This window comes from Neovison vison, chromosome X, assembly GCF_020171115.1.
Source record: "Neovison vison isolate M4711 chromosome X, ASM_NN_V1, whole genome shotgun sequence".
Taxonomy (NCBI): Eukaryota; Metazoa; Chordata; class Mammalia; order Carnivora; family Mustelidae; genus Neogale; species Neogale vison.
The window spans coordinates 82,187,820-82,209,588 of record NC_058105.1 but is presented as its reverse complement, the minus strand read 5'-3'; the positions used below and the strand labels follow the sequence as shown (position 1 = coordinate 82,209,588).

The 21,769-nt window shown below is 43.5% G+C and overlaps 1 protein-coding gene across 2 annotated transcripts in view; it reads right to left on the bottom strand.

Annotated features, from left to right (window-relative positions):
• Positions 1-5,056: 5,056 nt before the first annotated feature.
• SMC1A (structural maintenance of chromosomes 1A) overlaps positions 5,057-21,769 on the bottom strand; it is a 50,064-nt gene continuing 33,351 nt past the window's right edge. The window contains exons 23-24 of one of the 2 annotated variants that reach the window (XR_006382456.1): positions 7,649-9,895; positions 5,057-5,273 (exon numbers count right to left, since the gene is read on the bottom strand). Coding sequence is in view for 1 of the 2 variants with exons in the window: in XM_044235170.1 (XP_044091105.1) it covers positions 21,090-21,173; positions 21,609-21,719 (195 nt within the window). In the remaining variant the exon portion in view is untranslated. Of the gene's footprint in view, positions 5,274-7,648; positions 9,896-15,178; positions 21,174-21,608; positions 21,720-21,769 lie in introns of those variants that run through there. The other variant, XM_044235170.1, reaches the window with a different exon arrangement.

Below are 21,769 nucleotides of genomic sequence, written 5' to 3'. Positions count from 1 at the left end.
ATCATCATTGACTCCTTCCTGTCTCCTCTTGATTCCTTTCTTTGTTCACTTTATTTATTTATTCTCTAGAATCCTATGCCCCACGCTCACTCCCATTCCCCCCTCAAAACAACACTTCGGTGTATTTAGTGAATTTTACTTCTAGCATCAGAAAACTTTCTCTTTAATATATATGAAATAGAAACATGTTTTAGTATATACATAAATAATATATAGATATATATTATAGTGTTCTCGCTCTATAAAGAGAATATATTTATACATAATATATAGATATTCTCTCTATATAATTATATATTATTACACTAATTACATAATATATAATATAGAGAGAATATAATATTTATGTGTGACATTCATATACTATATATTTGTTATTACTTTTTAACAGAAAGTGTCCAGTCTGGGCTTTGAATTCTAGCTCTGGGCCTTCCAGAGCCAAACTCTACCCTTCCTTTTCAAAGTACCGTCCCCACCAGTCCCTCCTGTCTTCAGGCTGCTCTCAACCTGGCCACTCTTGTCCCAGTCCCTTGCAAAACCATGATCTAATTTACTTTGGAGCCTTGCTCGTCCCCTTTCATTGTGGAGCCTGACATACCTATGCAAGTCCTGCGCTTGCTGCTTATTAGGTGGCTAAACTTATGTAAGTCACTTCCTCTCCAGGAGCCTCAGTTTTCCAGAGGTGAATCATGATCTTAATAATTTCCACATAAAGGAGCTACTTCAAGTGTTAAGAGGTTATGTACAGAGAGACCCAAGCAGATAACAAGCTCAAGAAATGTTCGAGCTCCATTTTTCACCCCATCCCCCCACTCCTCTAGATGTCCCCATAGCTTAAGGTCACAGCAGGTGTTTAGGATATGACTTCTTCCTTCTTTTCTGCCTTGCCAATTGTTTCTCTAAGACCCAGGTTGGAGGCACAACTCCACCGTTAACTAGTACAAACCTGTTTTCCAAAGTGAATCATGGGAGAACGGGGACAAGGTGAAAAATGACTTGGAGCTGAACAGAGTTGGAGTCCCAGCATGACCATATTTACCTGTGTGGCTTTGGCCAGTCACCTGAGACTCCATGTGTCTCAGTTTCCTTACCTGCAAGGAAGAGGGAAAATAAAACACCTACCTCAATGGCCACCCTCACTTTCTATCTCAGATCGCACCTCTTCTCTTCCAACATGCCTCACCTTCAGGCTCAGGACTTGGCTGGTTTGGCCTCACTCTGAAACATCTGACCAACTCCACGCCCTCTCCCAGAGAAACCATGCCTTGGAACTCAGAGGAACCTGCCAGGAACTAGTGACATCTCGCAGGCCCTCTGAGGCAAGAGTGTGCAACCACAGGGCTAAACCCAATTTCCATTCCTCATCTGACCATTCATGCACCTGAATGCATGCAATGAATAGTCACTGACACTCCCTAGGGAGCCAGGTGCTGGGCTTTGCTGGAGACAGAGTTCCTGCCTTCAGGGAACTTCTGAACTGCTAGGAGAACACATGGGGGCAGACAGGGTGGAGAGGGGGAGGTTCTGGGGACTGTGAGAGCCCAGAAGATGGGATCCAATTCCACTTGGGAATCAAGGTAGGGTTCTCGGAAGAAGTGACATTTGGGAGTTCATCCGGTTTGGGAATTCAGTGTAAAGGCCTTCCATGGAAAGACACCTAGACAAGAGAAAGCCCGGTACCTTGTAGTAACCACTTGTCATTAGTTCAGTGGTCAGAGCAGAGCATGTGAGGCTAAATGTGGCAAAAGATGAGATTGGAGAGGTTTGGTGGGGGGTCAGAACTCTGGACGGCCTTAAGTGCCAAACAAGGAGCTAGAAATTTAATGCTACTTGGACTGGTAGGATGTAAAGGAAGAAAGCAATGTGTTGGTTTCTGCATCACTGCTCTCTCACTGCTGGTGTGCAAAATAGTAGGTTGAAGATGGCCAGTCTGGAAGCAGGAAGCCAGGAAATAGACTTGGGGTCACTCATATGAGGGATATTGAGGCTGAAGCAAGGCAGTGGCTGAAGATGAGAAAAGGTGGGTTTGAGAGACAGAAAGGAGAATCAGCTGGACTTGGTGAAGGATTGGCTGTGATGAGAAAAGGGGGTTTGGGATGCACATAGGCAGAGGACACAGGGGAAATGTATTGTGCAAGTGCCAAGGGGATAATAAAGGCAAAGATAATAGCAAGAGGAAGTCTGAGGACTGAGAAGTTAGTATGGGATAGAAAGGCAGAAACACCTTTTTGGACAAGGAGGGATTCGGGCTAAGACTCACCATGTGACCTTGGGCCAGTCGTTTTATCTTCCTCTGGTTCTTTCGATTTCCATCTGCTGGGGCTGCCTATCTGGCTCAGTCAGTAGAGCATGGGATGCTTAATCTCAGGGTCATGAGTTCAAGCCCCACTTTGGGCATGAAGGAAAGAAAGAGAGAAAGAAAGAGTGAAAGAAAGAGAAAGAAAAGAGAAGAAAAGAAATATGGCTAGATGTCCACATGCTAACTCAGGAGACAGAGAATAATTGTGAGGAATGAATCACATAAAAGAATGTTCAGGAAGTGCCTAGCCCTGTGGGAGATTTGGAGGGGGAGGTGTGTGGCAGCTGGGTTTGGTCCAGGGAGGGCTGAGACTGGGCTGCCATTTGTGCAACAGCATTGCCATTGGCAGTGGCCACACTGCATACCTGCATAAGAAGGTGTGCAGGAAGGGGAAGTGTGATCTCAACACATGCATGTTGGCTTTGAGAGGGTCAAAGGCCAAGGCAGTCAAATGAATCTTACCCTGGGAGGCTGTATCTTGGCAGTCAGCACTGAAGAGCCTCTCTGAATCATGAACCCAAGAGAGCCACTTCCTCAAGAAGTATCCAGGCCTAAGAGGCCTGAGGCCTCTGGGTTCTGATATCAAGTCAGCGCCCAAGTTGCTGTGCGACCCTGAGTCATTTCTAACCCACTCTGGGTCCCAGGTTTCCCATATGAACAACAGTGAAAGCATGTGTGTGTTGGTGGAAAGGTGGATGAAATGTTTCCAAAGGTCCTCTCCAGGTGTGTTATGCTTTAGTTCCATGACCCTGAGTCCTTTTTTAAAAAGGTTGAATCCTGTTTCCATCCCAGACTTACGGTGTGGCATTGAGCCAGCTGCTGGAACTCTCTGGGTCTTTTTTCACATCTGGAATATCAGGAGATTGAGTAGGAGACCCTCCAATGTCCAGTGATTCTCCCTGGAGGACGTTCACCCTCATCTTCAGCAGAATGCTTCAGACAGATCAGAGGAAAGTGAGGCGCTGGTCACAGACGACCCCCCTTCCAAATCTTCCGACTTCTCCCACTGCCCTCCCCTCCCTACTGTCAGGAGCTCGCAGCACTGGCTCTCTTGCCAAACTTGTTGCCATGACAACGGGTTACAAATAACTCAGATGCAGACGAAGATTTTAACCCAAGAGCTGCTGGTCCAAGGGCTTCTAGCTCCCTCCCCACACCAGGCTGAGGGAACAATCTGACATATTCTTTGGGTTCAAGTGACTTCCCTGATCACAAGACTGCTAGGGCTCCTCAGCGTCACAAAAATAAGTCCTGGTATTTGAGGCTCTCCTAAAACCTAATTCAAATCTTTCCAATCACATTTCCCACTTTAAAGAGACATCACTCCTATTTTGAACACCTACAGTCTGCCAAGGCCTGTATTGGATGCTTTACACACAGTAGCTAAGAAATCTTCCCAGAACTCTCTCAGATAGGCATTATTATTCCCATTTTTGTAGAGGAACAAATTGAGGCCCAAGAATGTGACTTGAGTAAGGAGGTCAGAGAGTCAATTCAAACTCAAATGCATCAGATTCCCAAACCCAGGCTTTTTCCACCGCCAGTGGTTCACAAATGTTGGTCTACACACTTGAGGTATATCCAGATAATCTGGGGCAGCTAAAAATTCAGATTCTAACTTTCATTCAAGAAGGTGGAATACGTCTGTCTCCTCTAATTCTTGAGGCCCTATAAAATAAGAGTAAAAGAATCGTGTACAAACCCACATCTTCAAAAAAAAACAAAAAACCTGGAGAAGGTCCCATTGATGGGGGTGAGATTTCAACTTTCTGGCAAGCAGAAAGGGAATGGAGTAGTGGTAACTGAGAAAGCAGGGCCAGGAAGGGTAGAGGCACAGTCCACATGTGAAAGGGGGACCTGCAGAGAGCCCTGGTCTACCCTGCAAAATCCTGGTGAGACTCTGGCACAGGAGAGCTATCCTGATGGCAGGCATGAAATGTAGAGTCCCTGACAGGGGGAGAATTGAACGTATGTGTTGGAACGGTTGACTCCCCCACTCTCCCTCTGCCCTTTCCCATGTTTGTCGGCAAAAATCAGAAGAGCCAAGCATCTGCACTTACAAAATACAGAGGGTTTCTTAAAGAAATCAAACAGTTGCAGAGCACAGCCTCCACCTTCCGGACGTAGGAGCCCTCCAGCAGAATATGCAGGTCCCTACCCAGTCATCTTAAAGGAAAGCCTAGTAGTGGCCTTGACCAACCTCTATGTCTTATACAGTCTCCCAACCAACCAACTTTCTATTGGTTTCTTCTTAATTCAATAGGCTGGCAGGTTGGAACATCTGAAAAATATGCTAATAGCGTTATGAACAAACTGATCAAGCAAAGGCGAAAAACTAAGGGTGTGCCCATCTCAAGTGAAAAAAAAAATACCAAGCAATTATTAAGCTCAGGAACACACAAAAAAAGGCAAAATAAAGCCAGGTCATTAAAGTACATTTCTTGGCTCTGTGGCAACTACTGATTTACTAGAAACTGGGATATAAACATATTGGAAGAGTGAAGGAGGGGGGTGGATACAGGGGTATGTGCATGTAGGGGCATAAAATCCTCTTCTACTATAAGGAGATGTTGAGATAATGTCTCAGATTGCTAAGTTAAGAAACAGTAGTCATATAATATTGCATGTCAAAAAAAATTGCATGTCAACTATACTTCAATTAAAAAAAAGAAATAGTATAGATATATTATATAGAAACATGGTGGTCCTTCAGTAAAAATCCTTCCAGCTACAAGCAACACAAAACCAAAATGACAGTGCCTTGAACACATATGGCTTTATTTATTCATTCATTTATTTATTTTTCAGTAAGTTAATTTATTATTAACATCAGTGTGGCATGGGTTCAGCTGCTCAATGATGCCATCAGGGAACCAGGTTCTAACTTTTTCCTCCTTCATATGTTGCATCTTCACCCTCATATTCATCCCCTCTCTGTCACAAGATTGCTGTCACAGCTCTAGGCAGCACGACTCTAATCAAGGAAGAGAGGAGGAAAGGGACAGTGTCAGCTCTGCATGTCTCAGAAAGCAAAAGCCTTTTCAGAAGCGCCCCCCCTTCCCAGCAAACCTCTCATGGCCATAACTGGGACACATAACCATCTCTAGCTGCAAGGAAGCTTAAGAAAGTATCTGGCTGTTCACCCTGACAAGGAGATGACAAAGGGGAAGAGGGCTGGGAGTGGTAAATGCCAGAAGAAACAGCCAAAGACTGGAAAGATCATTCTACGTAGTTGCCTTTAGGAAGCAGGGGCTTGCAGTGGGAGGGGACAGGGTATTGCTGGGTTTTCTTGTAAGCTCTTCAGCACTACCATATTTTTTTAAACATATGCAAGCATTACTTTGATGAAAAAATAAAATTTAGAAATAAAGTGTTAGGGTTTCTCTGAAAGAAACATATTAAAAAAAGAAAGAAAGGAAGAAAGAAAACAGAAAAAACCAAAAGCTCATAGCAGTTTTCTGTCTCCAGAGGAAAGGACATCAATTCGCCCTGGAAGCAAACTTACCAGAATGAGTTTGTTACTTAGACTAAGGTATCTCAGGTATCTGCGCCCTGATCTTACAGAGAATTGTGCTATCACCATTAACCATAACATGACTGGTGGAAACCAGTACAGCATCATGTAGCGCTTACATGGGGTGACTGTGATTAGATAGTCCTGGTGCAATTTCCTGTCTGCCATTTATTAGTTCTGTGATCCCGGGTGAGCAACACCTGGGAACCTCATTTTCCTTCTTCATGAAATGAAGGTAATTCAAGTGCCAGGTACAGAGTAAGCATTCAGCACATGTTATCCACTCTGATTCAAATGTTGAATGTTCTGAGCAGTGACGTGGTTTGGGTGTCCTTTAACAGCATTATGCTTCCACTGAGTTCATTTTTTGTCCCAAACATGGATTTGGACTGGACTGTCCCTGAAAATTATTTGTTCCCAGAGATGTGTGTGCATATTTTTGCCCAGGCCTTTGTTCACAGATGATAACTTAGTAGGGACCACATCAAGAGAGATGCCAGCTTGGAGTGCTGTTGGCTCCTGTTGAAGGAAAGACTATAAAAACAGAACTAGACAGGACTGTCACTTCCGCCATACTTATTCTTTAATGTCAAAAACAATCCACTCTTTGAGATGTGCTGCTGACTGTTGTGACTGCCTGGGAGTAGGGAACAGAACAATGACTTCCTTTTTCTGGTGACAAGGTGAGAGCTGGAGATCTGAGCCCATGGCCAAAACCATACAGTTGCTGGATGATCATCTTGCCCACACATGGTATCAGTGCTGGGGGCTAAGAAGAGAGAGAGCCAGTAGGCAGCCCCATTCAGAGGGGCATGGGTGCCATTCTCTTGGAGAGGTTAGTATTTGATATCGATTTACAATTTTCCTTCCTGGCTTGGTAATAATCATGTAATTTCCAAGACTCCAGTTAAGCTCTATTAAGCACACATACACAGAAGATACTGCACCCATTAAAAAAAAGGATGCTATGAAAAAGACACCTTTGGAGAATAAGAAAGAGAGCTTAGAAATTTAAAATGACTTCCAAAAGAAAAAAGTACAATAGAAGATAACTTCAAGAAAATGTCCCAGGTTGCAGAATTAAAACAAAATAAAACAAAACAAAACAAAACCAAAACAAACAAACAAAAAAGACATGGAAACTATGAGAGAAAATAAAAAGACAAAGACCATCATTCAGGAGATTCAACACTCAACTACTAAGAGGCCCAGAATGAGAGAACAGAAAAAATAAAGGAAAGAAAATTAAGAAAGAAAGCAAACAGCGCGATTTCTCAGAGGAGAGGAACTTGAGTCTTCAGATTGGAAAAGTCCAACGACCAGGTGCCCAGCAAAACAGATGGGGGAAAAACACACTCCTGTGCTCATCACTATGATATTTCAAAACACATGATGGGAGAAAACAGTAAGCTTCCAGAGGTGAGGAAAACAGGTCACCAAGAAAGGAATGAGAATATTAGCACACAACTTTTTTTTTTTTTAAGTTTGTTTTTTTTTTTTAATTTATTTGACAGACAGCGATCACAAGCAGGCAGGGAGGCAGGCAGAGAGAGGAAGGGAAGCAGGCTCCCTGCTGAGCAGAGAGCCCGATGTGTGGCTCGATCCCAGGACTCTGGGATCATGACCCGAGCCGAAGGCAGAGGCTTAACCCACTGAGCCACCCAGGCGCCCCTAGCACACAACTTCTAATCAGCAGCACTACACGCTAAATGCAGTACCTCCAAAATGCACAAGATAAAATATTTTGAACATAGAATTCTAAAGCCAAACTGTCACCCACATATGAAGATAAAATAATGCTACATTTTCAGACATGCAAAGACCCCAAATTTTACCTTTCTTAGGAAGTTACTTGAAGATGTTCTCCAACGAAATGCATGACATCTCAGTCAGGATTCTTGGAGGCCAGAAACAGAAACTGACTCTAGTTAACTTAAGCAGAAAAGGGACTTATTACAAGGTTATCATGTAGTTCACAGAAGCGTGGAGACATGGAAGCCATAGCTAAGGCACACTGTGGGAACAGCCAGGTTAGAATGCTGCTACCCCCACTGCTACAACACCTGGAGGTCATCCTACCACCACACACCACTACAGATGAACTCTAGCTATCCTCCTGTCTGGTCCCATTTATTTGTGGTCAACTTCGGCATTGTCTTACTCATGCTCTTCAATCCATGGCACATTATTTTCCTCAGTTCATTCAAGGCCCCTCTTTTGCTTTATTTCATTGAATTATTATTTTCCGCTTTCAGTTCCCATCTCTGCTCCCATTCTACTGCCCACCAGAGTGAGCAACTTGAGTGTATTTCACGTATATACACTTCCAATCCATCTTCCAAATATTTAGATATGTGCACACCCATTAAAATAGACAATGTTGTTTGACAATTACCTAAATGGTGTTATGCTGTCAATCTCGTGCTGTTTTTAACTTTTCACTCAACACTGGGCTTTGGAGACCTATCTGTGCGGCTACAGTAAATTTAGCTCCTTTCTTTTTATTTGTATTTTCCACCCTATAAATATACCACAGTTCACTTATCTGGTCCCTTGGTGATGGACACCTAGATTGCTTCCAATTCCTCACTAAACACAAACAACGCTAGAACAAACCTCAATTATATTTCCTTAAGGAACTGTGTGAAAATTCCCCAGGAATATATTTCTCTGGAATATACATTCAGGAGTGAAGTTGCTATGTTGTAGGATCTGCACAGACTGAACCTCAGGAAGTACTGCCAAATTAATCTCTGGAATACCTTTATCAGTTCACACTCCCACCCACGATTTTCCTTTTCTTCACATCTTCACCAGTAATTGATAATATCTGACTTTCTGCATGTTGGTATTCTTGTAGTGATTTGTTATTTCAATTTTCATTTTTCTAATTACTAGCAGAGTTGAAAATGTCTTCATATATTCAATTTTCCCCTTGTGAAAATTCAAGATTCTCCTTCTGTTAGTTACTCTTTGTATCATTTGCCTATTTTCCTATTAGGTTTACTATCTTCTTTTCTAGTTATTAATCTTTTGCCACTTTTGCACATTGCAAATATCCTCCTAATCTATCACCCATATGTTAATTTCGTATATTCCTGTCTCCCTTGTACTGCTGACTCTAGATTCAAGGCCATGAACAGAGTATATTAAACCCTTGTGCCCGGTGGGCAGAGAAAGGAAGTTTCTGACCTCCTTCAGTTTCCACTGTAGGAAGTGGAGCCCTGCCTCTCACCAAGACTCATGGGAGTGGGGCTCTACCAAACAGGATGAGGATTTAGATGCCAGGCAGCCACTAGAGTTCACTCTTTCGTTTGCCGAACATCCACATACACCCTTCTTCCCAATGTTACTCTACAAAAATGCTTCCACCTAACTTAGTGCCTCATATAACCAAAAACACATTCATTCCCTCTCCAAAAGGAGACAGCAAAAAGTGTAAGAACGCTTTCAGGTGCAAACAATATAAAACTCAACTCAAGCCGGCTTAAGTAACAAACGTAATTTATTAGCTCACTTAACTGAGAAGTTCGTAGGCAGGGCAGACTTCAGGCATGGTATGATCAGGAATATGGTTCCATTTCTCTGTGATTCTTTTGCCTTCTTCATTTGTCAGCTCCATCCTCAGGTAGGCCTTCTGCATGCTTCTTTGCTACATGCTTCTTTGTTCATATCCAAGGGAAGATAGGCCACCTCTTCCCTCAAAAACTGAACAAAAGTCCTAAATTTCAGTGTGACTGGATCATCCCTGAACCAATCATCACTGTAGCAAGGGGGCGTGATACTCAGATTGGTTTATACCAATCAAGGACTATACCTAGAGCTGGCAGTGGGGTCGACCCCACTCAAATTGTATAGTTGTCACACAGTGGGGGAGGAGAGGAATGGATGTTGGAAAATAACCACAAAGTCCACTACAAAGGAGTAAACTAAGAAAGAGGAAGATATGGGGTCCAGGAAAGATTGGGTCCAGCCCAGAAGAGTAATGAAGGGACGTCCCAGGATGACAGTTGTGCTGCAGGCCTACAGAGCAATCAGTCCAAATTGGAGCAGGAAGACGGAGGGCTCCAGGAGGAAGGTATCTGGGAAAAAAGGGGATTCAAATGATTTTATACTTTCCTTGAGAATTTGGAACAACTTAAGAAGGAGATAAAGTCAGACAATGCAAGGAAAAAAGAAAGGCAATTAGAAACTACCAGAAAAAAATGCATAAGAAAAGAAATGTAATCCTAGTACACTAATTGAAGCGGCAGGGAACAACATTTACATAATTATAATAACATCAACACTTTATTGACTTTAAACTTTTAGAGTGATCTGTCAGCTAAGTATGGATGACTTAATTATGGTTATAGACCAGAATGTAAATGCTATTAATCTTATTAACATAAAAGTATAAATGACAGAAGTTGAGAGACTGAAAGGAGTATAAGTCCATTATTTAAAGGTACCAAGGTAAGGAATAGAGGCTATATAATTAATAATAGAGCTATACTGGGTGCATGGGAGGAGGGTAGCTGGGTGATTTAAATAGCAGGAAGTCAACAGATAATGTCTAAAAGTGATAAATAAGTTGATAAATAGAAAAATCTGCATATTATTTAGAGATATTAAGATAATTACCAGAAAAATTAAAAACAAACCGTTATCGACCAGTAGATTCCCAGGTCAAGATGGCAGACTTACCATGTGTTTTATCTCCACTCCCACCTGAGACCTTGTTAAAATGATAGTAAAGGAATTTAAAAAAAAAGGTATAAAAACACAATGATGAAGAGAATGAGAGCAGGTCCATCAGCAAAAGAGAGATTTCAACACATTTCTGGAAGATAGAAAGTAATGGAGGAATGGTAACTGATGGAGCATGGTGGAGGAAGCCATAGCCTGGAGTATGCATGGAGATGATGCCACCGAGGAAGGAGTTGATCTTTCTCTGCAGAAGCCTGGAATGTCTTGGGTCTTAACAATGCCAGGTATGATATAAAGTGGGAGTGAGATATTGGCTGAAAACAGGGAGATTAATTGGAAGGCTGTATACCAAATCATTAACCCACCCCTTGTGTACAATTCACAGCAGCCAGGTGTCTACCCATTAGACAAAACCCAGAGGGTTCTGAACTAACAAAACTGAACCTCAGAGAAAAGATCTTTGCATTCTGGCATTTGGGGACTCTGCAGCATAGCAGTCAGTTCTCCTCCAATCATCCTAAAGGGAAGCCACCAGTCACCTAGCACTGTCCCCCATACACAGAACTTCCAATCAGGTATTTGTTGCTAAATTCCTAAGTATGAGTATACAACCATGGATTACCAGGCATTTGAGAAACGGCCACAAATTAAGAGAGACCAAAATAAGCAAACAGGGTAAAATGAACCACAAAGGAAAAACATTTTTTTAAAAAAGAAAAAAAATATATATATAAAAATACCTCTACTGTACCCAGAGAGTCAAGATACTAGTGCATCCACTAAACAAGAACTGGATGCTGTAAGAAAGGAAAAGGAACATGAATGGATATTTGGAAATTTTAAAATGTGATTGTCAAAAAGAAATGTGATAGAATAGTTGAAAGATAAAAGTTCAATCTATTCCCGAAAGGAAGAGAGGGAAGGGAGGGAGTCAGGGAAAACGAGATTGAGGGAGAGAACAGATAAAAACTACAAAAGATCAATTCAGGAGTTCCCAGAGAGAACAAAGAAACTGGAAGGCAGGAATGTATTCAATAAAAAAGAGAATTCCCCAGAGTTAAAGAACTTCAAAATGAAGGGACCTAACCAGTGACCCAACACTACAAATGACAAATCACCAAACCTAAACACAAAATTATAAAATTTCAGAACACCAAGAATATAATTTTTAAAAAATAACTAAAGTGGGGGTGGGTAGGTGGGCAGAGAAGTACTTTTCCCTGTTTCTCTCCCCAACTACAGCTAAAATCCTGAGGCATTGTATATAAACCTAAGAAGGCTCTGAGAAGTGAAGAGAAGACAAACATGCTAGAGACCCTCGCAGCACAGAAGTGACATGGTCGTGAATTCCCTTGGTTTGCTTTTTGACTCAACACACCCCAGACCTGGTGCTAGAGAAAGTGGCAATGAGATAACTCGACTCCAGCACAACACAACAGAAAACACTGTGGTTCCATCAGCAAATGGCAAGTGTGGAGCTTAGACTTCTACCCTCACTGGCTGTAAAAAGTCACCCCTCTCCCTTCCTACTGGGGTGGTTATCAGAGAAGTTTGAGTAGGGAGCTGCAACTCCCATTTCCCCACCCAAGAACGAAGAAACCCTCCTTCTCGGTTGTCAACAGAAACTAGACTTCCATGCCCACCTGGCAGTAATGAGGCAGTGTCCCCTCTTTCACTGCTGGAACAGTGTCTGAGGAGGCAAGCTGAAACAAAATGCCCAGGTTTCAGCAGAAAATTACTCATCATACCAAGAACCAAGAAAATCTCAACCTGAAATGAGAAGACACTCAACAGACTCCAACACTGATATGAGGTGTTAAAAATTATCTGACAAGGGAGGCATCATAAAAATGCCTCAATATACAATTAGGAACATGCTTAAAGCAAATTTAAAAATAGAAACTATCAGTAAAGAAAAAAGATAAAAAGAAGAATCAAATGGAAATTTTTAAAGTGAAAACTACAATAACCAAAACAAAAACCTCAAAGGATTGAGCTAACACCAAAATGGAGAAAACAGAGTAAAGAATCAGTGAACTTGGAGAACAATAGAAATCACCCAAACTGAAAAACAAAAAGACTAGAAAAAATAGTGAACAGAACCTTAGGGACCAGTGAAACTACAACAAAAGATCTAACATTTGTATCATTGAGATCCTGGAAGGAGGAAAAAAAAAAAAAAAGGTGCGGGGAAAGTTACCTATAAAGCCATGAGGCTCAGACTGTTTATCATCAAAATTTGATGCTAGAAGAAAGTTGAGCAATGCCTTCAAAGTTCTGCGGGAAAATGATGTTGAACCTCAAGCTTTATAGCCGAATATAAGGATGGAATAAAGATCTTTTCAAACATGCAAAGACAGGAAATCTAACTCCAACAGACTTTTCTGAGAAAGTTACTTGAGGATGCGCTCCATCAAAATAATGAGAAAAACAAACAAACCCTGAGAACAAATAGTGGATATGAACAAGCAAAGCAGAGAAGGAAGGTTCCAAAATGACAGCCCATGCATCAGACCTAGAGAGCAGCTAGTTCAGATTTGAGGAAGAGTATAAGAGGGCTCCAGGAAGATGTCCTGGGGGGGGGGGAAGTACGCTTGATGAAATATTTAATGTAATAGAGATTTTTGAGAAGAAATTAGAATAATTTAGAAAAAATTAGAATATATGATAAAGTAAAAACAGAGAAAGATAAAAAGAGAATTAGAAACTTGAGGGAAAAATGAAAAACTACAAGGAAAAATTATAAAAAGTACATTAAATGGCTTCGTCAGTGAACAATATTTACAGTTATATTAATATAATCACTTACCGCTTTTCAACTTTCCAAATCAAATTATCAAGCTACAGACAACACGCATACCAAAAATCTTAATCATGATTACAGAATTCAACGTTATCAACTTTGACAATATAAAAGACCAGATGACAGAAGTTAGGGAGGTTGACAGTGGAAGGTGTAAAAAGAAAAGACATTCTTATCTAACAAAATTCTGGTTGTTAAGAAATATTGTCTCTAAGTCATGGAAAATGAAATAAAGGTGCTATTTAAATTCAGAAAAGTAGTACAGAAACTAAATTATATGAAAAGCGGGTAAGACAAGAATTGAACTTGGTGTAATCTAAATCATTTGTCATAGCAGGGCACCAATGGATTAATGTCTGAAATTGATAAAAGACAAATGCTCACATAACACAATACTTAGAAATGGAGGTCACAATCAGAATAACTAAATAAAAGTGGTTGCTAATAACGAAAGGTGGTAGAGTGGGAGTGGGGCTGTGGAACTCACTTTTCATATCTTTTTGTAACTTATTTATTGATGTCTTCTAAATAATGTGCCTGCATTACTTCTATTTTAAAATGAACACGTATTTAATTTTTAAAAACACAGAAAAAGGACACTCCTGCCCACTACTTCCTCCAAATTCCCTTGTTCCTGCAGACCTAATGGCGGCAGAATAGAAAAAAACTTCAGCAAACTTGCAGTCTCCCTTCCTGCCTCTCCCGTCTGTGCAGCTCTTCTGCAGTCAAACTGCAAGCTTTGTTAGCCTGCAGTCAGCCCATTTACACCCACCCCCTGGCTTGTTTTCATCTCCCAGGCCTGGAGAGCGCTTACTCCTTATGTCTGCAAGTTGAGATCCTCTCTACTTCTTTTTCAAGGCTCAGCTCAAATTCTATCTCCAAAGTCTTCCTTGGTCCCCTGGTAGAACTTTTTCCTCGCTCCTCAGGGACTCCCAAGTCTTCAATTGTGCCCATAATTATAACACTTAGATGTTCTCTCTCCCAAGTATATTACTTGGGTCAGTATCTCATGCTTGCATCCATCTTTCACACTGGCTACCAGAGTGATCTTCCTAAAATACCAATCTGATTCCGCCACTCCCCTTCTACAGCTACACTCCGTCAAACCCTTCTACTGCTTCCCATTGCCCACAGGGTCAAAGCTAAGCTTGACTGCCTGGTTTTTACCACTTCCTCCCAAAATCCATGCACTTCCACACTCTTCATAGAACTTTACTTAGGCAGCTCTTCTGCTTGGAATATTCTACAGCTACCCTTTCTACATGGTAAATACCAACTCTTCCTTCAAGATTCAGTTCAAGCACCCCTTCTCTATAAAGGCTTGCCTGAGTACTCCCTCCATCCTACCCCATCCCAAAGAGGAATGGTCCTATATTCTCACCCTGCCTCATCTAGACTTCTGCTCTATAATCTCTCACCTTTGGTGCACTCACCTGCGCCCCCAATTCAACTGTGAATTCCTAGACTCTGGGGAGTATATCTCATCCCCAGAACCTAGCACAAGGCCTGACATAATGAAGGAACTCAATGTGTGCTTGCTGACAAAATGGGTGCAAAAGTGATGACAAAGTGGATCCGAGAAAGAACAAAGGAGCCAACAAATGAGTGAATACTTACATCAATACCTGAGTGCAGAATATGTGAAAATACCACTAATAGGTGAACAGATGAACAAGTGGCTGAACAAATGAGAAAAAGAAGCCAGTACGTAAATGAATGAGAAGTGCCTGTGCCAGTGAGGATGTGAAAGAATGACTTCCCACCTGTGTCTGGTTTCAAACCCATGTGGAAGACCTTCTGCCCTGCTTTCCACCCATCTACAGTGCACACCAGTGTTAACTTCTTTTAGATTACAAGAACAGACACACTCAGGTTAGTGATGGAGATTTATTGAAGCATTCATAGGGAAATAAGGAAGACAAAAACAGCTACACAGGCAGCCTCATGGAGGAACAGAAACTCGAAAATGGTTCACGATCCAAAGCAGCTCTAGAGCCTGGCTTATCTTGTCACCCCCTCAGCTGCAGGCATCTGTTGCTCCCTTCTCTAGTGCTTCCCAAAATGGTGACTCAACTTCTTTCTGGCTGTATTTGTACTCCTCCTACTGCTACTTAGACTACCTTTCTTTCTTTTCTTTTTTTCCTGCTACCCTCCTTGCTAGTGCTTGGCCTTCGGGGGCCTCATTGCTTCTTGGCCTCCTGGCTCCTGCAGCTTCCTGGCTTCCAGGGCTTCGGTTCCAGTTCATCCAGGGCTTCTCTTGTGTTGAAGCTTCTGTTTGCCTGGTCATTCCTGCAGCCTCTTCGATTCCTGTTGCCTTGCTACCTTATGGCTCTGAAAGTCTCATTGCTTCTGCTGCCTCCTGGATCTTGTCATTCAAGCCTTCTGCTGCTTCATGGATCTCACATTCAGGGTTTTGTCTCATGGTTTCTGTTCCTCATGGCTCCTGCTACATTGTGGCTCCTATTGCTTCATGGCTTCTGTGTCCTTTTGGCCCAATGTTGTCTTGCTGCTTCATGGCTTCTGCTACCTTGTGGCCCCATGTTCTCATGATATAAATGTTTCATGGTCCCTGCAGCTTTCTCCATGCTTTTGCTGTTCAGCTTCTGGCACCCCTCATCCATCACCACTTCTGTCTTGCTAAATGCTAATTAATAGTTCACTTCTGAATGCCTCACATTTAGCCTCCCTGGAGGCCATTTGATACAGGCCATCCCTATGAGGTGGAGTTCTTACACCCGTCCACCTAATAGGCTATGGCCTAGAGATTGGCTGTCCTTGAGTCAGATACTATCCCAAACCATTTGTGGCCAGGACTGTGAGGTCACATGGTACAGAGCATGGCAACTCATGCTTAAGAAACCCCTTAGAAGGGACTGTGGGCATGGCAGGTTTGCTGACGGTTTCCAGAAGGGGGCAGTGTAATTGGCAAGCTTCTTGTTTGGCCTGTTCAGTACACCAACCTTCAAGGCCAACCTAAGTCCCACCTTCTCCCTGGCCACCTCTGCCTGTCCTATCTGTGAAGGGAGAGATCAAGGCTCTAGTGGTGATGTGGAAAGGGAACTTAGGTTCCACTTTTGGCTCTGAAACTTTCTAGTAATGGGACCTTGGGCAAGTTCCTTCCCCTCCCAGGGCCTCAGGAGGGGGTTGGACAAAGTCTGTAAGTTCCCTTACAGGTCTGACATCTGGGCATCTCACTTTAGGTTACTGTCTAAGGAATGGGAGTCTTACCTGGGGAAGCCCTCAAAAACATCTCTTGAGGTAGGAAAGAGGGAGTCAGAGTCCTGGCTTGGAAGAGCCTCACTGCATACAGGAGGTGCTTAGCCAAGATTTATTGAACTGGATGAATGAATCAATGGCTTGGGGGAGAGGGGGAGGGAGGGGACCACACAACACACAGAAACTTTTAACTAACTTGAGGGAAGAATTCCAGTGGCTTAAGCTGGAAGGAGATTCTGACTTAGATGGATGAGGAAAGAGAATGACTGGAATAGGGTAGGAATCTAGGCTACTGATGGGCACTCATTCTATCCTCTCAGTCACCCTCCACATCCAGTGATCCTCAGTCATCAAGTCTGGCTCACACTTTTATTGCCTCCAATCCATTCCCACTGCCCTTGCCCTTGAGTAGGGCTCCTGGGCTTTTCAACAGCTTTCTAGCTGATCTCCCTGTCTCCATTCTCCATCACAAATGCATTCATTCACATTGTCATTCACTCAAAAACTATTTATTGGGTGCCTGTTTTGGGTCAGGCACTGTGCTTTTTGCTGGGGATATGCCAGTAGCAAGATAACCCCAGGCCCATCCCTGTGGTGCTTTCTGATTACTCAGAGACAAAACAAGCAAACACACAGTGAGAAATTGAGCCAACGGGGAAACTACAGGTGCGGGAGCATATAGTATGCACATTTAACCTAATCCATTTCTAGTGGCTGACCAGAAAGAAGTTTATTAAATTCGCATCTGACCCAGCATCTCGCCTGCTTAAAACCATTCCATGGCTCCCACACTGCCTTCTGGCTACAGTTCCCAAAGCTGGCTATACCCTACAGTCATGTGCTCATTTTTCTAAGCACTCAAGATCCTGAGGCATCACCCCAGTTACAGAAATCAAACTTTTTGAGGATGGAGCCCAGAGTGCTCCACGTGGTTCTGGTGCATAGCCAGTTTGGGAACCACACTGTCTCATGAGAGAAATCTGAACTCTGTTAAATCTTGTTTCAGTACTTCTCAACTGTTTTTGCTGTTTCTCGTCTTCAGATTTTTATGCATACTGTCCCCACTCCCTGAAAATCCCTTCCACTTCAACTAGGTAATTCCTACCAGGCTCTCAAGACTCAGCTCAGGCATCACCTCCTAGACTAGAGGATGCCTTCCCTGAACCTCTGTATAAGCTACAGGCCCTTCCTTTTCCACACTCCTATCAGAGGGCTATGAGACTGCATGGTTAACGGCTGTTCTAGGAATTGCCTCCCCTAACTAGTGAGCTCCTCAAAGGTGGGGTAAAGATTTGACTCATGTTTATGTCCCTGGTGGGCAACACAGTGATTCCCAGAGTGAAGTGCCCAGTTAAAGGTAAACACGGTCATGGAGCACTCTTCAACTCCCCAGACCAAGGCTACTGGGTCCAGGCTATAAAGGAGTCAACCTAGCATCCTCCAACAAGTCCTAGGGATTCTATTTGGATCCAGCTTACTCCTGGAAACACACTGTGCCATAAGCTCTCACCTGAGCACAGCCTTCACTGAGCACATGCTTCTTTGTGATGACAGAAAGCAGGCGGCACAGTGGGAAAGCACTGGGCAAGCAGAGATCTCTCCTAGTTGACGTCTAGATTCTACCAATGACCCACTGGGTTCTAGGACAAAGCCTTTCACCTCTCTGATCCTTAGGACCTAAGTGCTCTGCAGCACTTATGCCCCTGTGGGCCAGGCTTTAGTCCAAGGCATCTCATCTAATCCTTTCTACCATGTGAGGTAAGAATTAGGTATCCAGATTATTATCCACACCTACTGAATTAGATTTCCAGGGGTGGGACCAAAGCAAGGAGCTCCACACCCTTTGGATGTGGGGGTGCAGCAGGGAACAGCTGCTTTGCATTGTAAGCCCTTCTGTACTATTTTACTTCCTACCTGGTGTATATATTGCTTTGATTTTTAAAAAAGAAAAAAGAAAAATCTTCACAAGTGATTCTGGTGCACAGCCAAGGTTGAAAACCACCCTTGTAGTGGAGAAAGCACAAGACTGAATTGGGGGGGGCCTGGGTTCAAATTCTTACTGTTACCTGGTAGCTGGGTCACTTCAACTTCCTAGGCCTCAGTTTCCTCATCTGTAAAGTGAGGCAAATAGCAATTGCTACCCTGAAAGGCCTGGGATGATCTAGGTATCAGCCAAATTCCTTCCAGCACACTTCATCTTCCCTACATTGCTGCAAATAGGGCACAGATTAAGTCCTTTTCTATGTGAGGAAACTGAGATCCAGGGAGGTGAAGTAATGAGCTCAAGTTTCTACAGCTAGGATTTGAACCAGGGCGACTCCCAAATTGTGCTTTCAGATATGCCAGCATTTCCCAAACTACAGCACATGTACCACTGGTGGTATGTGACTTCTTTGGTTGAACAAAGACAAATTTATTTTGAGTTATGCCTTTCAATATGTATTAGAAAAATACATAATTAGCATATCAAACCCATGGTTTCATGGATATCACTACTTAGGATGAAACTGAAGTAGATAACAATGTTACACCTAAGACAACCTCAAGAAAAAGATTGAGTAAATAGTACAGGAGGGCAATTTGGAAGCCTCTATTTAAAACAAAAATATAAATAGTCTATGACTCTGCAATTCAACTTCTAGGAAGCAACCCTAGATAAACTCATACACACGCGCGCGCACACACACACACACACACAAATGTTCCTGTGTTGTATTCTGTAATAGCAAAAAGAGAAAACAGTCTTAACTAGCTATCACAAAAGAAATGGGTACGATGTGATAGAGTCATATGATGGCACTCCACACGGCAATTACAAAGGATGAACTGAATCTACATTTAGCAAAAACATGCATAGATCTCAAAAACTGTTAAACAAGGAAAGCAAATTGCAGAACGACTCAATATACCATTTGTATTAAATACACAATATTTTCAATGAGCTCATATATGTCAAAGTCTTAAAACTGTCTAGATGGATGTACAACAAACATAACAGCAGTTTAGAAGGGGACGGGCAATGGTAGTCAAACAAGGCTAGCTCTACTTACAAATCTGACGTCTTAGAGAATGGATTCATGAGTCACTTGAGTAATCAGAACAAATTTAACTTTGAAGAAACAAGAATGTGGTATACAATCAGGACAAGGTGATGGTCTGACAGTGTATGAGAACGAGCATAGGCTGACCTCATGGCAGCAGGCTCTGCTGCCTCTGCACGGTCCCTGCAGCTGACACAGGTTAGTTCCCAGAAGGAACTTCACACACATTCGGCCGGGATGTGGCCCAGGCTACCTCTCCCCGACTTCCTCATGACCCGGGTTGGGGCCTAGGCACCTGGTTACCATACATGATTGAAGCTATAGGCTTCCTTAAGCCCTTCACTTACCGGGTAAACCCCATCAGTGCCCTGGAACTTTCTCAGTAACCAAGGCATTTAGCATCTCCCAGATCTGGAGATTCTTTCCATCCCCAACAACTGGGATCAGAGCCCTCAGGGGTCCAGGTATGAGAAGGCTTATATTCTGAGGGGTTGGCACCTAGTGGGCTCCAAGCAGGGATAAGGCCCCCAGTGAGGAGCTTGACATCATTAAATCCTATGAGGTAGGTAATATTGTTTGCCCCATTTTACAGATGAGGAAACTGAGGCACAGAAAGGTCAAATGACTTGCCCAACATCAAACTAGTGATTTTTAAAAAAAGGACTAGAACCCACAAATGTCTGTCCCCAGAGCCCAGGTTCCACTTCTAGTGCCCAACCAAATCCTACCAATTGTCAAGGTTCAGCTCAAATGTGACCTTCTCCAGGAAGCCTGGAGGTGATCATCCTCTTCTCAAACTCAAAGTACCTATAAATATGATTCAGCTGACCACGAGAAACCATGAACCCACTGCATCTCCTTGGTAGGAGGGTAGAGACCATATCTGATTTAGCTCTGTATTTCTAGAATAGAGCCTGTCAAATAGAAGGTGCTCAATATATGTCTGATGAATACACAAATGAACAAAAACACAAATGAGTGAATGAGGGCAATTTCATGTGACTGATTCCTATGAGGTCCTGAATACCTTTGCCCAGCTCTGGGGTGCTGTCATACTAAGCTCTCTTGGAATCAAATTCAGCCTAGGCTCCTTCTAAAATGGATCTCCAATATCTTTTATTATTTTGCAAGCACGCCCATATGCACACATGCGGACACATATATACACACATACATACCCACACACAAGCAAGATGCAAGGGGCCCAACCCATGATTATGGGTGATGGGAGGAAGGAGGAGGAGGGAGGTCTGGGAGAGGGGAAGATAAGGGATGGACAGATGGCCCTGTTCAGCTCAGTTCAGCTCAGCACCTCCTTCCAAAGGCCAGGATGCTCCCTGAAGCTCAGGAATTTTTGCTCCAGACCTAATATCACCTCTGTTCCTCTTCGTGCTTGACAGCAATGCCTAAATCCCATGACTATACCAAACAGGGACGGGAGGTAGGGGGAGGTTGGGAGCCAAATATCCAGAGATTGGGAGAGGGGCAGCTTAGGGATCCAGACAGGGCAGGAGGGCAGAACTACTGCTACTGCTCATTGGGGTTGGGGTTGGCATCTGGGTACTTGGTGAGGTCGAAGGTCAGGACTTTGCTGATCACACAGTCCCCTTGCTGAAGGAGGAGGGAGAAAAAGAAAAATGAAATTGTAAGGAGAGAATTAAGGGGGGGGGGTCTGGCGCCCCAGGACCGGGGGCCTCAAACCCTCCTCCCTACATACCTGCCCAAAGCCCAGGCAATGGTTCTCTCTGGGTGTGAGGATGTGCTCGGTCCCATGTGCCTTTTCTCCCTGCCTACCTCTGCATTCTCCTCCTTTTCTTTGCTGTCTGGCTCCTCTGCCTGGCCTTTCCACCTGTCCCCAGACGCAATAGCCCTGCCCAGCTGGGCCGGCTAAGCCTCTAGGGCAGGGCTCCAACAAGCCCAGATGGCTGTTAAGGTCCTGAGTCCCTATGCTCCCCCGCCCCCATGGACCTCCACTGCAGCCTTCCCTTCCTGCCCTGGGGAGTCAGGCAGGGAGTGGGGCTGGCTCCTGAGCCAGGCCCGCCCTACCTCGGGGTAGACTCCAATGAGGCTCTCAGCCTTGGTGTAGAACTCCTCCTTGAGAGAGATGACGATGGCCTGGAAGTTGCAAGTCGACTGCTCCTTGATGTAATTTGCCACCTGTGGGAGGGGCCGCCAGGCACTTAGCAGGGCTGAAACCCTAACACTCC